The sequence below is a fragment of the Pseudophryne corroboree genome, chromosome 4, assembly GCF_028390025.1.
Source record: "Pseudophryne corroboree isolate aPseCor3 chromosome 4, aPseCor3.hap2, whole genome shotgun sequence".
Taxonomy (NCBI): Eukaryota; Metazoa; Chordata; class Amphibia; order Anura; family Myobatrachidae; genus Pseudophryne; species Pseudophryne corroboree.
The window spans coordinates 245,834,451-245,848,854 of record NC_086447.1 but is presented as its reverse complement, the minus strand read 5'-3'; the positions used below and the strand labels follow the sequence as shown (position 1 = coordinate 245,848,854).

The 14,404-nt window shown below is 45.9% G+C and overlaps 1 protein-coding gene across 6 annotated transcripts in view; it reads right to left on the bottom strand.

Moving 5' to 3' along the window:
- XRN1 (5'-3' exoribonuclease 1) overlaps positions 1-14,404 on the bottom strand; it is a 425,124-nt gene that overhangs the window by 364,058 nt on the left and 46,662 nt on the right. For all 6 annotated transcript variants that reach the window (XM_063916003.1, XM_063916004.1, XM_063915999.1 and 3 more), the window contains exon 3: positions 2,967-3,064. In XM_063916003.1, coding sequence (XP_063772073.1) covers positions 2,967-3,064 — 98 coding nt within the window. The remainder of the gene's footprint in view (positions 1-2,966; positions 3,065-14,404) is intronic.

The following is a 14,404-nucleotide window of genomic DNA, read 5'->3' as shown; positions in this document are numbered from 1 at the left end:
CAGCGTGTGTACGCCAAGTACGTACCACGCACGGGACTCTGTACGCAAATAGCGTACAAAGTGCGTAGCGCGTGTATTCAGTCTAGCGGCCATAGCGGCTCCACGGTAAAAGTGTATCTAGAGGTATAGCTTTACGTTTTAAGATAATATCGACATTATCATTACAGGCAGTGTTGCCGAAGCCGGGTAGGGATCCGGAACTCCCGGAATCTTATAGGCCTATTTCCCTGCTTAATACGGACTATAAGTTGTTTACCAAGATATTAGCTGACAGGTTGAAACTTGTATTGCCCGCTATTGTCCACCCAGATCAGTCGGGATTCATTTGGGGCCGTCAGGCGGTTGTCCTCAGATACGGGCACCTATGTTATCCTATCACTTGACGCCGAAAAGGCATTTGATATGGTGACCATTTATTTGATACCCTACATAGGTTTGGGGCCCCGTCTGCCTTTGTGGATGTGTTGGTCCGCTTATACAAAGATCCTGCCACGCAGGTATTAGAAAATGGCTATATTTCTTCCCCCTTTTACATTCAGAGAGGCACCCGCCAGGGCTGCCTCCTATCCCCACTGCTATTCGCTCTGGCCCTGGAGCCACTGGCGATAGCCCTCCGTGACGCGTCTTCCTTTAGAGGCATTTTTGTGGGCAGGCTGGAGGTTAAGATAGCACTGTTTGCTGATGATATGTTGCTATTTATCGCTGACCCCAGCAGATCAATAGGACCTATAGTTTCCATCATTGACAGCTTTGGATCCTTTGCGGGTTACAAGGTTAATCTTTCCAAATCGGAACTAATGCCTCTATCGGGAGATGTGTCTTCTTTCAATAAGCATCCGGTTTTATCCCAGTTCCCTAGGACCCAGAGGGCTTTTAAGTATTTGGGGATAATGATCCCCACGTCACTGGAACGGTTATATGCAGTTAATGTTGCACCGGTCCTGACGGCTGTCCGTATCCGTGTCCTCCTAGACGGGTGGGTTCATTTGCCTTTGTCCTTGCTGGGTAGGGCCACGGTCCTTGAAAGCGTGGTGTTCCCGAAACTCTCATATTTTGCAGATGCTGCCATTACGCCTTACAAAAAAAGATTAAGTCTGTAAATTCCATGTTCTCTAAATTTTTATGGGGAGGGAGGAAACCTAGGATTTCTTATGCTAAACTTCAGTTGCCACGGGCGGAGGGAGGGCTGGGGATTCCAGACTTGGAAGCATTTAGCAGAGCAGTGATGTTCCGTTATGTCACAGACTGGTTATGGCAGCATTCCTGTTTTACCAATTACACATTGGAGGAGGAACTGTTTACCCCCTTCTCCCCCAGCGCCCTCCTTCACACCCTAAAGAACAAACTGCCGGCATCACTTAAGACAAATATTATCCTTTCTGATACTCATGGAGCCTGGCACTATTCCAATTCTAAATTACATAGACACCCGACCTCCTCCCGTTACACAACTTTCTGGGGGAACCCTTGCTTCAGCCCTGGGCTGGAAAATGCTAACTTTAAGCAGTGGCGGGAGCGGGGAATTTCGTCTATTAGAGACGTATTTGACCCTGGTGGACGGCATATGCTGTCCTTTGAGGAATTGAAGTCCAGATATGGCATAGCAAATTCAAATTTTTATATGTACCTGCAAGCCCAACATTTTGTCACTACTATGGCTGCCCCTATGTCCTCGCCAGACATAAAGGATCCGATAGCCACTCTCCTCACTCTCACGAATGCCTCTACTTATTGTCTATCATATTATTATGATCATTTACGGGCGGTGCAGGCGGAAAAGCTATGGAATCGTACGGTTTCTAATTGGGAGGGGGATATACCAGATTTTCCGGCGCAATCAATCCTACTGAAATCCTGTCAGTATACATTTAAATATTTACACTCAGCTCAGCTTCAGGAAGAGTATTTTAAGTTATTACACAGGGCTTATATAGCCCCAGCCCAAAGACCACATATGATCCCGGATGGGACTAGTGAATGCTTAAAATGCCACGTGTCAAGGGCCTCCTTCTTTCACTGCTTTTGGACATGTAGGAAAATTGCTACGTTTTGGAACAAAGTTATTGTGTTCATTAATCGAACTCTCTCATTGGGGGTTGCCAGAGACCCCATAGCCTGTTTATGCAACTGTTTTGAGGGCTGGCCTCTTGGCCCAGATAGGAAGCGAGTCACACCCATTCTCACGGTGGCTAACAAAGTTATTTTGAATCATTGGACGAAAAAGTCGTCTCCCTCTTTAGGGGAATTAAAAAATGTGCTTTTACGGGTTCTCTATTTCGAGCGCCAAGCCACCTTGCCAGACATTGAGAGGGGTGTTGCTCGCTTTTATTCGAAATGGGAGCTTTACATTGACAGCCTAGACATTGCTACACAGGGCCATATTGAAAGGCTCTTTGAAAATACCTCCTGGATTCTTAATAAACGTGTGGATGATAATTGATATAAGTATACACCTTGCTGTTTTGAGGTTGATGAGTTCATAGGTTGTTTGTACTGTATGTACTCCACGCGACTACGGAGTGAATTGTCTTGTCTTGTCTCCCCCCCTCCCCTCTCCCTTCTTGTTTTTCCCCTTATTATTTTATGATGTTTATAAGTGGTTGATAATAGCTTACAGTGTATGAGTACAGGATATGCGGAATTAGGTGGCACGAGTTGCAAGGCACTGTGATACCCGCAGTTCTGATAATGCGGGGATGTATGTATGTATGTATGTATTTTTGCCCTTCCTATAATTTTTCATTATGACTCACCACTGTATGTAACTCTTTACATTATGAAAATAAGAAAATAAAAACAGTTTAAAAAAAAAAAAATTTACAGGCATAAGTTAGAAGCCTGAGAAACCCCTGTTAGCATGCACACAGTGCCTTGTGTGATTACAGCAAGGCTTCTATAGCAACAGAACCAATCACATCAATCACTGAACCAGTTTAGGTATACAGCAGTATAAAGGATTCTCTTACCAGGAGTAATACAATTGGAGTCAAACCTGGATTCTGTTGGTAAGACCTCACCCTTTTCTACAGCCTTCTTTATTTTGTCTTCTGCCTCTTTTGCAGATCTAGAGCACAAAAGTAAAAACATCAATGTGACAATGTGAACACTGACTCTTCCTATAAAGTACTTCATTAGCAAACACATATATATTAAATGTTTACAATCAAGATGACAAAGGAGGAAATTCAATTGGGAGAAAGGTTTAGAGAGGGGAAAAAAAACCTTGCATACCTCACACCCACTTTTGGATTACGGTGACTAACTGCACGCCCATTGTATGCCGCACCATAAATGAATTGCACTAAACCCCATCATGGTAGCGCTGTGTCCCGTCTTACTTGTGATATATAAATGACAAGCAAAGCATGTAGAGACCTGATTAGGAACCACAAGCAAAAACACGCAGTAGCATTTATTGGCGGTCACTTGCCTGCGACTTTATGCGAATGGCACGACAAACGGAAACACTGACTCTTAGCTTCCGTGCATGCTGTAATGCCAATTGGTGCGTCCTTGTACCCCATCATCAGTCACACAGTCAATAAAATGCACTATGGTCTCCTACGTCTGCGGCTGTGCATTCGTGAATGCAGCTGCTCGCACTGATATGCCTGCAACACTCCGTAACATGCCCACCGAATGGACCATTTTTGGGTGCATTTGTAGCCACCGCCCAGTAACATACATCACAACATTACTAATACCATCTGTCTCGGCTACAACAGCGCCTGTGTGTGTATGCACTTCAGGACTATTTAGAAATTTTTGTTACACTACATGTACACTGGCATTGGGATGTAGTTATGTGACCCCCTCTAAATCCCAAAAGTCAGCATGCCGACTAGCAGGGACTATTCCCACACTACACATAGCGCACCGCACCTCTAAGGAGCTTGTTAAGCTCGCCTCCGCCACTGGGATCCCGCGGTTGGTATGCTGACTGCCGGGATCCCAAGCAGCGGTAACGCATACCCAACCCCTGGAATTGCATGCAGGTCTGACCCAGGCCCACAGTGACTTGCCTTATTAGTGAAAATGTGCGGAAGATAGTTATAGACCATAGATAGTTATAGACTTATACTTAGCTTATATCAAGTTAGTATTGATGTTAGAAAGTGTCAGCAAGAACCAAATGTCCAAGGGTCCGATGTAATGACGCCCAAGTTTGGCAGCCATGCGGGATGCCGGCTGAACTCGGACTTTTTTTTAAAAGGGGGAATCATTTACAAAGCATGGTTTTCCCTTGAAAGCGATTGCTCCTTTAAAATAAACATCTATGTTCGTCAGGCATCCCGCACAGCCGCCGAACTCAGGCGTCATAACATCCGGACCCATATATTCTACCTAGATGTCTTTATTTTATACTTTCACCATGTCAATATATTGTCTATATTATGAAACTGCTGACATTTCGATTATCTACATATTAATTGTCAACATAATCCATGTCAACATTTTGGTTAGCTACATAATAAACTTGTCGACATTATGGTGTCTATATTATGATTATTTCATAAAACACAATTTTTTTATACCATTTCAGACCACTTGATGCAAAACATGTGCTCACCATATTTTTACCAATTTCCGTCACCTAATTTCCGGCCACTAATAAAGGTTTTTAGCACTATGTAACTATTAAGGCAAGATACCCCCATCCTTGACAAATTGCCTGCAGTGGCGTGAAACGCTTAGGAATTGTGAATGCACTGTAAAGAGACTGTTACCTAAACCATCAGAGCTCTCCCCCTCCACTCCGTGCAGCGGGTGACGCCATCGCTGAGCGCCGCAGCTTGCACATGCCACTCTTCAGAGCGCACAGACCCGGCAGGCCAGGAGGAAGACAGAAAACGCCACTGGTTAGGGTAAGATAGGGACAGCGCGACACAGTTCACACTGTGCCACCAATGCATATGGGTATACCGTGCCACCTCGGTGTTCTGCTGTGCATAACCAAGAATTATGATAACCCAGGCTATAGTTTCTTACACATCTCTATGGTATGCAAGACAAAACACGTAATGTTAGGGGTCGCAAAGTGCCAGAGTTCCAACTGGACAAATGGAAGTCATCATAATCTGGCACCACCAGCACTGGAGCAATCGCCAGTATATCTTAACTGGATTACTTACAAGCACATGTCCAGTCCACTGCTTTGCAGAGTTTGAAAAGTGGGTGTTCAGGGATTTTGCTACTGAGCTGTGCAGGAACAAGTAACATATACAGGTTGAGTATCCCATATCCAAATATTCCGAAATATGGAATTTTTGGAGTGAGTGAGATCGTGAAACCTTTGTTTTCTGATGGCACAATGTAAACAAACTTTGTTTAATAGACAAAAATTATTAAAAATAATAAGATTTTAAACCTACCGGTAAATCTATTTCTCCTAGTCCGTAGAGGATGCTGGGGACTCCGTAAGGACCATGGGGTATAGACGGGCTCCGCAGTAGATAGGGCACCTAAAAAGAACTTTGACTATGGGTGTGCATTGGCTCCTCCCTCTATGCCCCTCCTCCAGACCTCAGTTAGAGAACTGTGCCCAGAGGAGATGGACAATACAAGGCAGGATTTAGCAATCAAAGGGCAAGATTCATACCAGCCCACACCAATCATACCATGTAACCTGGAACATACATAACCAGTTAACAGTATGAACAAAAACAACAGTAACGGTCCAAGACCGATGTCAACTGTAACTTAACCCTCATGTAAGCAACAACTATATACAAGTCTTGCAGAGTTTCCGCACTGGGACGGGCGCCCAGCATCCTCTACGGACTAGGAGAAATAGATTTACCGGTAGGTTTAAAATCTTATTTTCTCTTACATCCTAGAGGATGCTGGGGACTCCGTAAGGACCATGGGGTTTATACCAAAGCATCCAATCGGGCGGGAGAGTGCGTATGACTCTGCAGCACCGACTGAGCAAACGCTAGGTACTCATCAGCCAGGGTATCAAACTTGTAGAATTTAGCAAAAAGTGTTTGACCCCGACCAAGTCGTCGCTCGGCAAAGTTGTAAAGCCGAGACGCCTCGGGCAGCCGCCCAAGAAGAGCCCACCTTCCTAGTGGAATGGGCCTTAACCGAATTTGGTACCGGCAATCCAGCCGTACAGTGAGCCTGCTGAATCGTATTACAGATCCAGCGAGCAATAGTCTGCTTCAAAGCAGGAGCGCCAATCTTATTGGCCGCATACAGGACAAATAGAGCCTCTGTTTTCCTAATTCTAGCCGTCTTGGCTACATAAATTTTTAAGGCCCTGACTACGTCCAGGGATCTGGAATCCTCCAGGTCACTTGAAGCCACAGGCACCACAATAGGTTGATTCATATGGAACGACGAAACCACTTGAGGCAAAAATTGCGGACGTGTCCTCAATTCAGCTCGATCCACATGAAAAATCAAGTAGGGGCTCTTGTGTGACAAAGCCGCCAATTCTGACACTCGCCTTGCTGATGCTAAGGCCAACAACATGACCACCTTCCAGGTAAGAAATTTCAACTCAACCTTGTTAAGCGATTCAAACCAGTGTGATTGTAGGAACTGCAACACCACGTTCAGGTCCCATGGTGCCACTGGAGGCACAAAAGGGGGCTGGATGTGCAGCACTCCCTTTACAAACGTTTGGACTTCTGGAAGAGAAGCCAATTCCTTCTGAAAGAAAATCGAGAGGGCCGAAATCTGTACCTTAACCGAGCCTAATTTCAGGCCCATATCCACTCCTGTCTGTAGGAAGTGGAGAAGACGACCCAGATGAAAATCTTCCGTAGGTGCATTCTTGGTCTCACACCAAGACACATATTTTCGCCAGATACGGTGATAATGTTTTACCGTCACCTCCTTCCTAGCCTTTATTAAAGTAGGAATGACCTCTTCCGGAATCCCCTTTTTCGCTAGGATTCTGCGTTCAACCGCCATGCCGTCAAACGTAACCGCAGTAAGTCTTGAAATACACAGGGCCCCTGCTGCAACAGGTCTTCCCTCAGAGGAAGAGGCCAGGGATCTCCTGTGATCATCTCTTATAGATCCGAGTACCAGGCCCTTCGAGGCCAGTCTGGGACAACGAGTATCGTCTGTACTCTTCTTCGGCTTATGATCCTCAACACTTTCGTGATGAGAGGAAGAGGAGGAAACACGTAGACCGATTCGAACACCCACGGTGTTACCAGTGCGTCTACAGCTACAGCCTGGGGATACCGAGACCTGGCACAATACTTTCGAAGTTTTTTGTTGAGGCGTGACGCCATCATGTCTATTTGAGGAGTTCCCCAAAGACGTGTTACGTCTGCAAAGACTTCTTGATGAAGTCCCCACTCTCCTGGATGGAGATCGTGTCTGCTGAGGAAGTCAGCTTTCCAGTTGTCCACTCCCGGAATGAAGACAGCTGACAGAGCGCTTACATGATTTTCCGCCCAGCGAAGGATCCTTGTGGCTTCCGCCATCGCGACTCTGCTTCTTGTCCAGCATTGGCGGTTCACATGAGCCACTGCTGTGACATTGTCTGATTGAATCAGAACCGGTAGGTTTAGAAGAAAACTCTCCGCCTGTCGAAGGCCATTGTAAATGGCCCTGAGTTCCAACACATTGATGTGTAGACAGGACTCCTGGTCTGACCAAGGACCCTGAAAAGTCTTTTCCTGTGTGACCGCTCCCCATCCTCGGAGGCTCGCGTCCGTGGTAACCAGGATCCAGTCCTGAATCCCGAACCGGCGACCCTCCAGCAGGTGAGCACTTTGCAACTACCACAGGAGGGACACTCTGGTCCCTGGGGACAGAGTTATTTTCCGATGTAAGTGCAGATGGGACCCGGACCACTTGTCCAGAAGGTCCCATTGAAAAGTCCTTGCATTGAACCTTCCGAAGGGAATGGCCTCGTAGGCCGCCACCATTTTCCCCAGAACTCGAATGCATTGGTGAACTGACACCCTTTTCGGTTTTAGCAGGTCTCTGACCATGTTCTGGATGTCTTGGGCTTTCTCTATTGGGAGGAAGACCTTAATTTATTCCGTATCCAGTATCATACCTAGGAACGATAGTCGAGTTGTCGGAATCAACTGTGACTTCGGTAGATTTAGAATCCAACCGTGTTGCTGGAGCACTCTCAGAGAGAGCGCCACACTGCTCAGCAATTTGTCCCTTGATCTCGCTTTTATCAGGAGATCGTCCAAGTATGGGATAATTGTGACTCCATGCTTGCGCAGGACCACTATCATTTCCGCCATTATCTTGGTGAAAATCCTCGGGGCCGTGGAAAGTCCAAACGGCAACGTCTGAAATTCGTAATGACAATCCTGTACAGCGAATCTCAGGTATTCCTGATGGGGGGCATATATGGGGACATGAAGGTACGCATCCTTTATGTCCAGAGACACCATAAACTCCCCCTCCTCCATGTTGGCTATTATTGCTCTGAGAGATTCCATTTTGAATTTGAATCTTTTTATGTACAGGTTTAGGGATTTCAGATTCAAAATAGGTCTGACCGAACCGTCCGGTTTCGGGACCACAAATAGGGTTGAATAGTAACCTCTATCCTGCTGGTGCAGGGGAACCTTGATTATCACTTGCTGTATACACAGCGTTTGAATTGCAATTAACACTACATCCCTTTCCGATGTGGAAGCTGGTAGGGCCGATTTGAAAAATTGGCTCGGGGGCACATCCTCGAATTCCAATTTGTAACCCTGGGAAACTATTTCCAACACCCAGGGATTCAGGTCCGAACTGACCCAGGCCTGACTGAAAAGTCGAAGACGTGCCCCCACCGGTGCGGACTCCCTCAGGGGAGCCCCAGCGTCATGCTGTGGTTTTTGGAGCAGCCGGGGAGGACTTTTGTTCCTGGGCACCTGCCGAAGCAGGTACTCTCTTGCCTCTGCCCTTACCTCTGGCGAGGAAAGAGGATCCCCGACCTCTTTTGGACTTGTGCGACCGAAAGGACTGCATCTGATAGGGTGTTGCTTTCTTTTGCTGTTGGGGAATATATGGTAAAAAATTTGATTTACCTGCTGTAGCTGTGGAAACCAGGTCCGTCAGCCCATCCCCAAACAATACCTCCCCCTTATAGGGTAGTACTTACATATGTTTCTTGGAATCCGCATCACCCGTCCATTGGCGAGTCCATAAGGATCTTCTCGCTGAAATAGACATGGCATTGGCCCTAGAAGCTAGCAATCCAATGTCCCTTTGAGCATCCCTCATAAATAAGACTGCGTCTTTTATATGGGCTAGAGTTAGGAATATAGTATCCTTATCCATAGTATTAAATTGATCTGTCAGCTCATCTGTCCAAGCTGCAATTGCGCTATACACCCATGCCGACACAATTGTCGGTCTTAACACAGCACCCGTATGAGAATAAATACACTTTAAGGTAGTTTCTTGCCTGCGATCTGTAGGGTCCTTAAGGGCCGCTGTGTCAGGAGACGGTAGCGCCACTTTCTTGGACAAGCGCGTCAGGGCCTTGTCCACAGTGGGGGGTGATTCCCAAATCTCCCTGTCCTGCTTAAGGAAAGGGTATGCCATAAAAATTCTTTTGGGGATCTGCGGTCTCTTATCCAGAGTCTCCCAAGCCTTTCCAAAGAATTCATTTAATTCATGAGATGTGGGAAAGTTAATAATCTGTTTCTTTTCCTTAAACATGTGTACCCTTGTGTCGGGGACCGAGGGTTCATCCACAATATGCAACACATCCTTTATTGCCACAATCATACACTGAATGGTTTTAGTCACCCTAGGGTGCAATTTTACTTCGTCATAGTCGACACTGGAATCAGAATCCGTGTCGGTAGTAGTGTCTTGTGTTAAGGGACGCTTTTGAGACCCGGACGGGCCCTGTGAGTCGGTCCAATCTGAGGATTGACCTCCTGATGTCCCCCCTAAACCAGCCTTATCAAGCCTTTTATGTAAAGATGCCACACTTGCATTCAACATATGCCACATGTCCATCCAATCTGGAGTCGGCACAACCGACTGGGACACACTACTCATTTGCTCCACCTCCTCCTTGGAGAAGCCTTCCGCCTCAGACATGTCGACACACGCGTACGGACACCCCCCACACACAGGGATTAACCTATAAGGGGACAAAACCCCAACCAGGTCCTAAGGAGAGACAGAGAAAGAGTATGCCAGCAGACACCAGCGCTTAACAACACTGGAAAAAATGTATATATCCAGATAGCGCTTTTTTTATATATATATTATGCCAATTCCCACTCACTGCGTCGCCAAAGTGCCCCCCTCCTCTTTTTTCCAGCCTGTGTTTAGCAGGGGAGAGACCAGGGAGCCAGCGTTTTCCTCATGCAGCTTCTGTGGAGAAAATGGCGCTGGTTAGTGCTGAGGATCAAGCCCCGCCCACCCGACGGCGGGCTTCGGTCCCAGTGATTTTTCAATAAAATGGCGGGGATCATAGATTTACTGCCTCCGCAGTCTAATCCCACTGTATTTGTGCCAAAATGTGAGGTTTATTGCTGCCCAGGGCGCCCCCCCCCCCCCCCCTGCACCCTTCAGTGCTGCTCTGTGTGTGTGTGACTGGGAGCAATGGCGCGCAGCTTACCGCTGCGCGACTTACCTCATGAAGATCTGATGTCTTCTGCCTTCTCTATCCGGCTTCTATCTTCGGCATCTGTGAGGAGGACGGCGGCGCGGCTCCGGGACGAACCCCAGGTGAGACCTGTGTTCCGACTCCCTCTGGAGCTAATGGTGTCCAGTAGCCTTAGAAGCAGTGCCCAACTTGCCAAGCCAGCTCTGCTTCTCTCTCCTCGGTCCCACGATGCAGGGAGCCTGTTGCCAACAGGACTCCCTGAAAATAAACAACCTAACAAAATTCCTTTTTCCACAGAAAACTCTGTAGAGCTCTCTGCAGTGCACCCATTCTCCTCTGGGCACAAGATCTAACTGAGGTCTGGAGGAGGGGCATAGAGGGAGGAGCCAGTGCACACCCATAGTCAAAGTTCTTTTTAGGTGCCCTATCTCCTGCGGAGCCCGTCTATACCCCATGGTCCTTACGGAGTCCCCAGCATCCTCTAGGACGTAAGAGAAATTGTATTAAATGACCTTCAGGCTGTGTGTATAATGTGTATATGAAACATAAATGCATTCTGTACTTAGACTTGGGTCCCACTGCCATGATATCTCATTATAGTATGCAATTATTCCAAAACACGGAAAAATCTGGTATCCAAAATACTTCTGGTCCCAAGCATTTTGGATAAGGGATACTCAACCTGTAGTATCCAGCAGTCCCTAAGAACACCAGCAAATGTTTCTGTTAGTCTTTTCTGGGCTAATGGCAATGCTACACAAAGCAAGCTTTAAAGAGAACCCTCCCTGGCAATGGCCACTGTGCATAAGCAGGAGCCTCGGTAGCACACTGAGCACATCGCAGGGATAGGCTCCTTTTGGAACTCCTGTCACTGCAGGTGTGTAATGATACATCCTGATACATCCAACTGTAAAGATCGCATCCTGCAATGCGATTCTGAGCGCCAATACTACCGCTAAAACTGTGCCCAGATCACATTGCAAATTTGAATCTTGATAAATGGGCCCCATGGTCACATTGTTTAACAAATGATAATTCACATTAAACTGACTTCTTGTGCCCTTCATGGTGACCAAGACAGCAGATGATGTCCATGGACTTGACAACTAGCTCTAGCATCTTGTGTACTGCCTGAAAATCTGGCTTGGCTTCCTACTGGATGTGTTTCAGAGGACTAGGGCATGAACGTCAGCTGCTTCATCTTATGGGTATGCGTCAGAGCACACCTCCTTGACAAAGATTTCACCTTTGGCATCCTCAAGTAAATTTAATAGTGGGAAACTACCAGGTTCCTCCAACTGCAAGCTGTAAACTGTGGTTACTCTACAAGCTCATGGAAAGCTTTCAACGTGTTTAGATGGTAAGCATGCTGCTGTCTACACCACTTTCAAATAAATTACATTCGAGCATCTGCCACTTGATCTTGAAAACTTTCAGTCCATCTCCTTGTAAGGGCCACACTTGAATCAACTGCAGGTGCCTCCACATCTTTGGTGGTGGCCTTTTTGACACATTAGAGTGTTGCAGAAGTAAGTGTTCCACTTCTTGTATAGTCCTTTGGGGCAGCTGTTTGATTGGCACACCTACCAGTGTAGTTGAACCACCACATATCGGTACACTAACCGTGGATTCTGCCAATTAGATTCTGCGAAATGTAAAAAGTTTCCATTACAACACCCATTCATTTCTTCAGCACCATTGCACACTGATAGTGAAAGTGTTTTCAGCAAATGAGAGACCTCATACAGCTTGGATCGCTTTTGCAAAAGAAATTGCAATTTTTTTTCAATCCTGCTTCTGCTAAACACACATGTGAAGAGCCGCCCAGAAAGTAAAAAGATGCCCACCGATGCAATTGCATAACTGCAAAGCGTACACAGAAATACAGTACCATCGACAATTGCGGTTGACCCAGGGCTACTCAGAATGAGAATGCTGTCGCACCGGCGCCATGTACCTAGTCGCAATCCATTGCAATCGTCAGCTACACACTCCGAAAATGGGCATGAACCGCCTGCGTTTTTTCAACCACTCCCTATAAACGCTGAGTTAACGCCCGCAAACAGTCACTTCCTATCAATTAAATTGCAATTGTATTTCACTAAATTGCAATCGCAATTTAGCCTTACACGCATGCACAGTCTGCCGATTATTGTCAGATTTGTGATTTTGCAATTCTGTAACTGTTGCTGAATAAGCCCTCAAGTGAACAACCTTGTCTTTGGTTTAGGAAGAGGATCCATCCACCCATATCAAGTATCAGAAGATCTTGGTGAATACCTCTTAAGCTAACTAAATACACTATACAATCATTGGGCTGATTTGCCAATAATTGGGTGATCGGCCTGTTTTATTGTGTAGTGTGCAGGAATTAGCTTTTTACCAAATGCAGATAAAACAGTCTAACAATAAAGAGCAGTCAATATAGACATATGACTCCGTGCTGGAGTGCAAAATACTCCAACAATTAAATCAATCAGCAGTAAAAGATAAGCAGTCAATGGATAGAAAGCCTCCATACCAGATGTTGGTAAAAGTCCAGTGTTGGTTTGCAATGAGGGGAATTCAAAATATTGGCCCTCATTCAGCTCGGATCGAAGTTTGCAAACTGCGCATGAGTGGCGGACGCATTACGCATACATTCACAGTGCGATCGCATCCCACAGTGGCGGCTGTCGGGGAAGGGGGGGGGGGTGCGATGTTGCCGAGACGTGGTTGTGATAACAGAGGCGGGTTCAGTGCGGCCGTGTGACGTCTCATGCTGTGACCCGAAAAATGGTTGTTTCTGCAGGGGGTCATAATTAATTACTGCCTCAGCGATGTAATCACAAATGTTTTGCCATTGCATCGCTGGCCGCAATTGGCAAGCTGGGTGGCCCGTCAGCATTCTACAGAAGCAGTTGCAAATTCCGCTTTTTAGCAGAATCTGCAACTCATACTGAATAGAGTCTCTTGCTCCCAGTGTCTAGCAAACGCTTCTAGCATCCAGTAAGTACTGCTCCAATAAAGGCCATTGCCTACTGAGGAACAGCTGAACGCTTGAAGCGCGTCAAGGCTACTGAAGCAAGTGTGACAGCAGTGGAGCAGTACTTACTGGACGCTAGTAGTATTTGTTTTTATTCTAAGTATTGCACTGTTTGGCGCCATTGGTTATTGCACACACTTTCCTTAGCATTTCTCCTTGGGTTTAAGGTTACCCACATGTAGGTTCCATAGGCTGCCTACCTGGTTGTGCTAGGTTTGTGTCAGGGTTGGCTGGTTAAAAAAAAAAAAAAAAAAGAAAAAACACACTTTTTTTAATTTATTTTTTAAATATGCTGTGACTACAGGCACAACACCATGACAGGATGCTTACATTAAAGGCTGGCCTACACTTTTAAAAATCTGTGAAGATAATCAAAACAAAATTGATAGAAATGTGCAAGCAAAAGTGGCCAATGTTATGCTTAAGAGGAATGTTCAAGATATAATTTGCATTTTGAAGCCTATCGTTGAGACTCTTGATGAAGCACAAAAAAAAAAAAAAAAAAAAACCTTTCCATTGCTCATGTTGCATATCTATGGAAACAACTTAAAAAACATATGGGATATGACAGAAGATGAGAAAATTAAAAGGAAATTTGTACACAGATATAACATAACTCATTTTCTTGTTTACATGCTGGATCCAAAGCAAATCAATAACACTGAGCTTAAACTAAGTGAAGACAGAAGAAAAGGAGATTTATGGTAGACTTACCATGGTTAAATCTCTTTCTGTGAGGTACACTGGGTTCCACAGGGAATACATCGGGGTGTAGAGATGGATCTTGATCCAGAGGCACCAACAGGCTAAAGCCTTAGACTGTCCCAGAATGC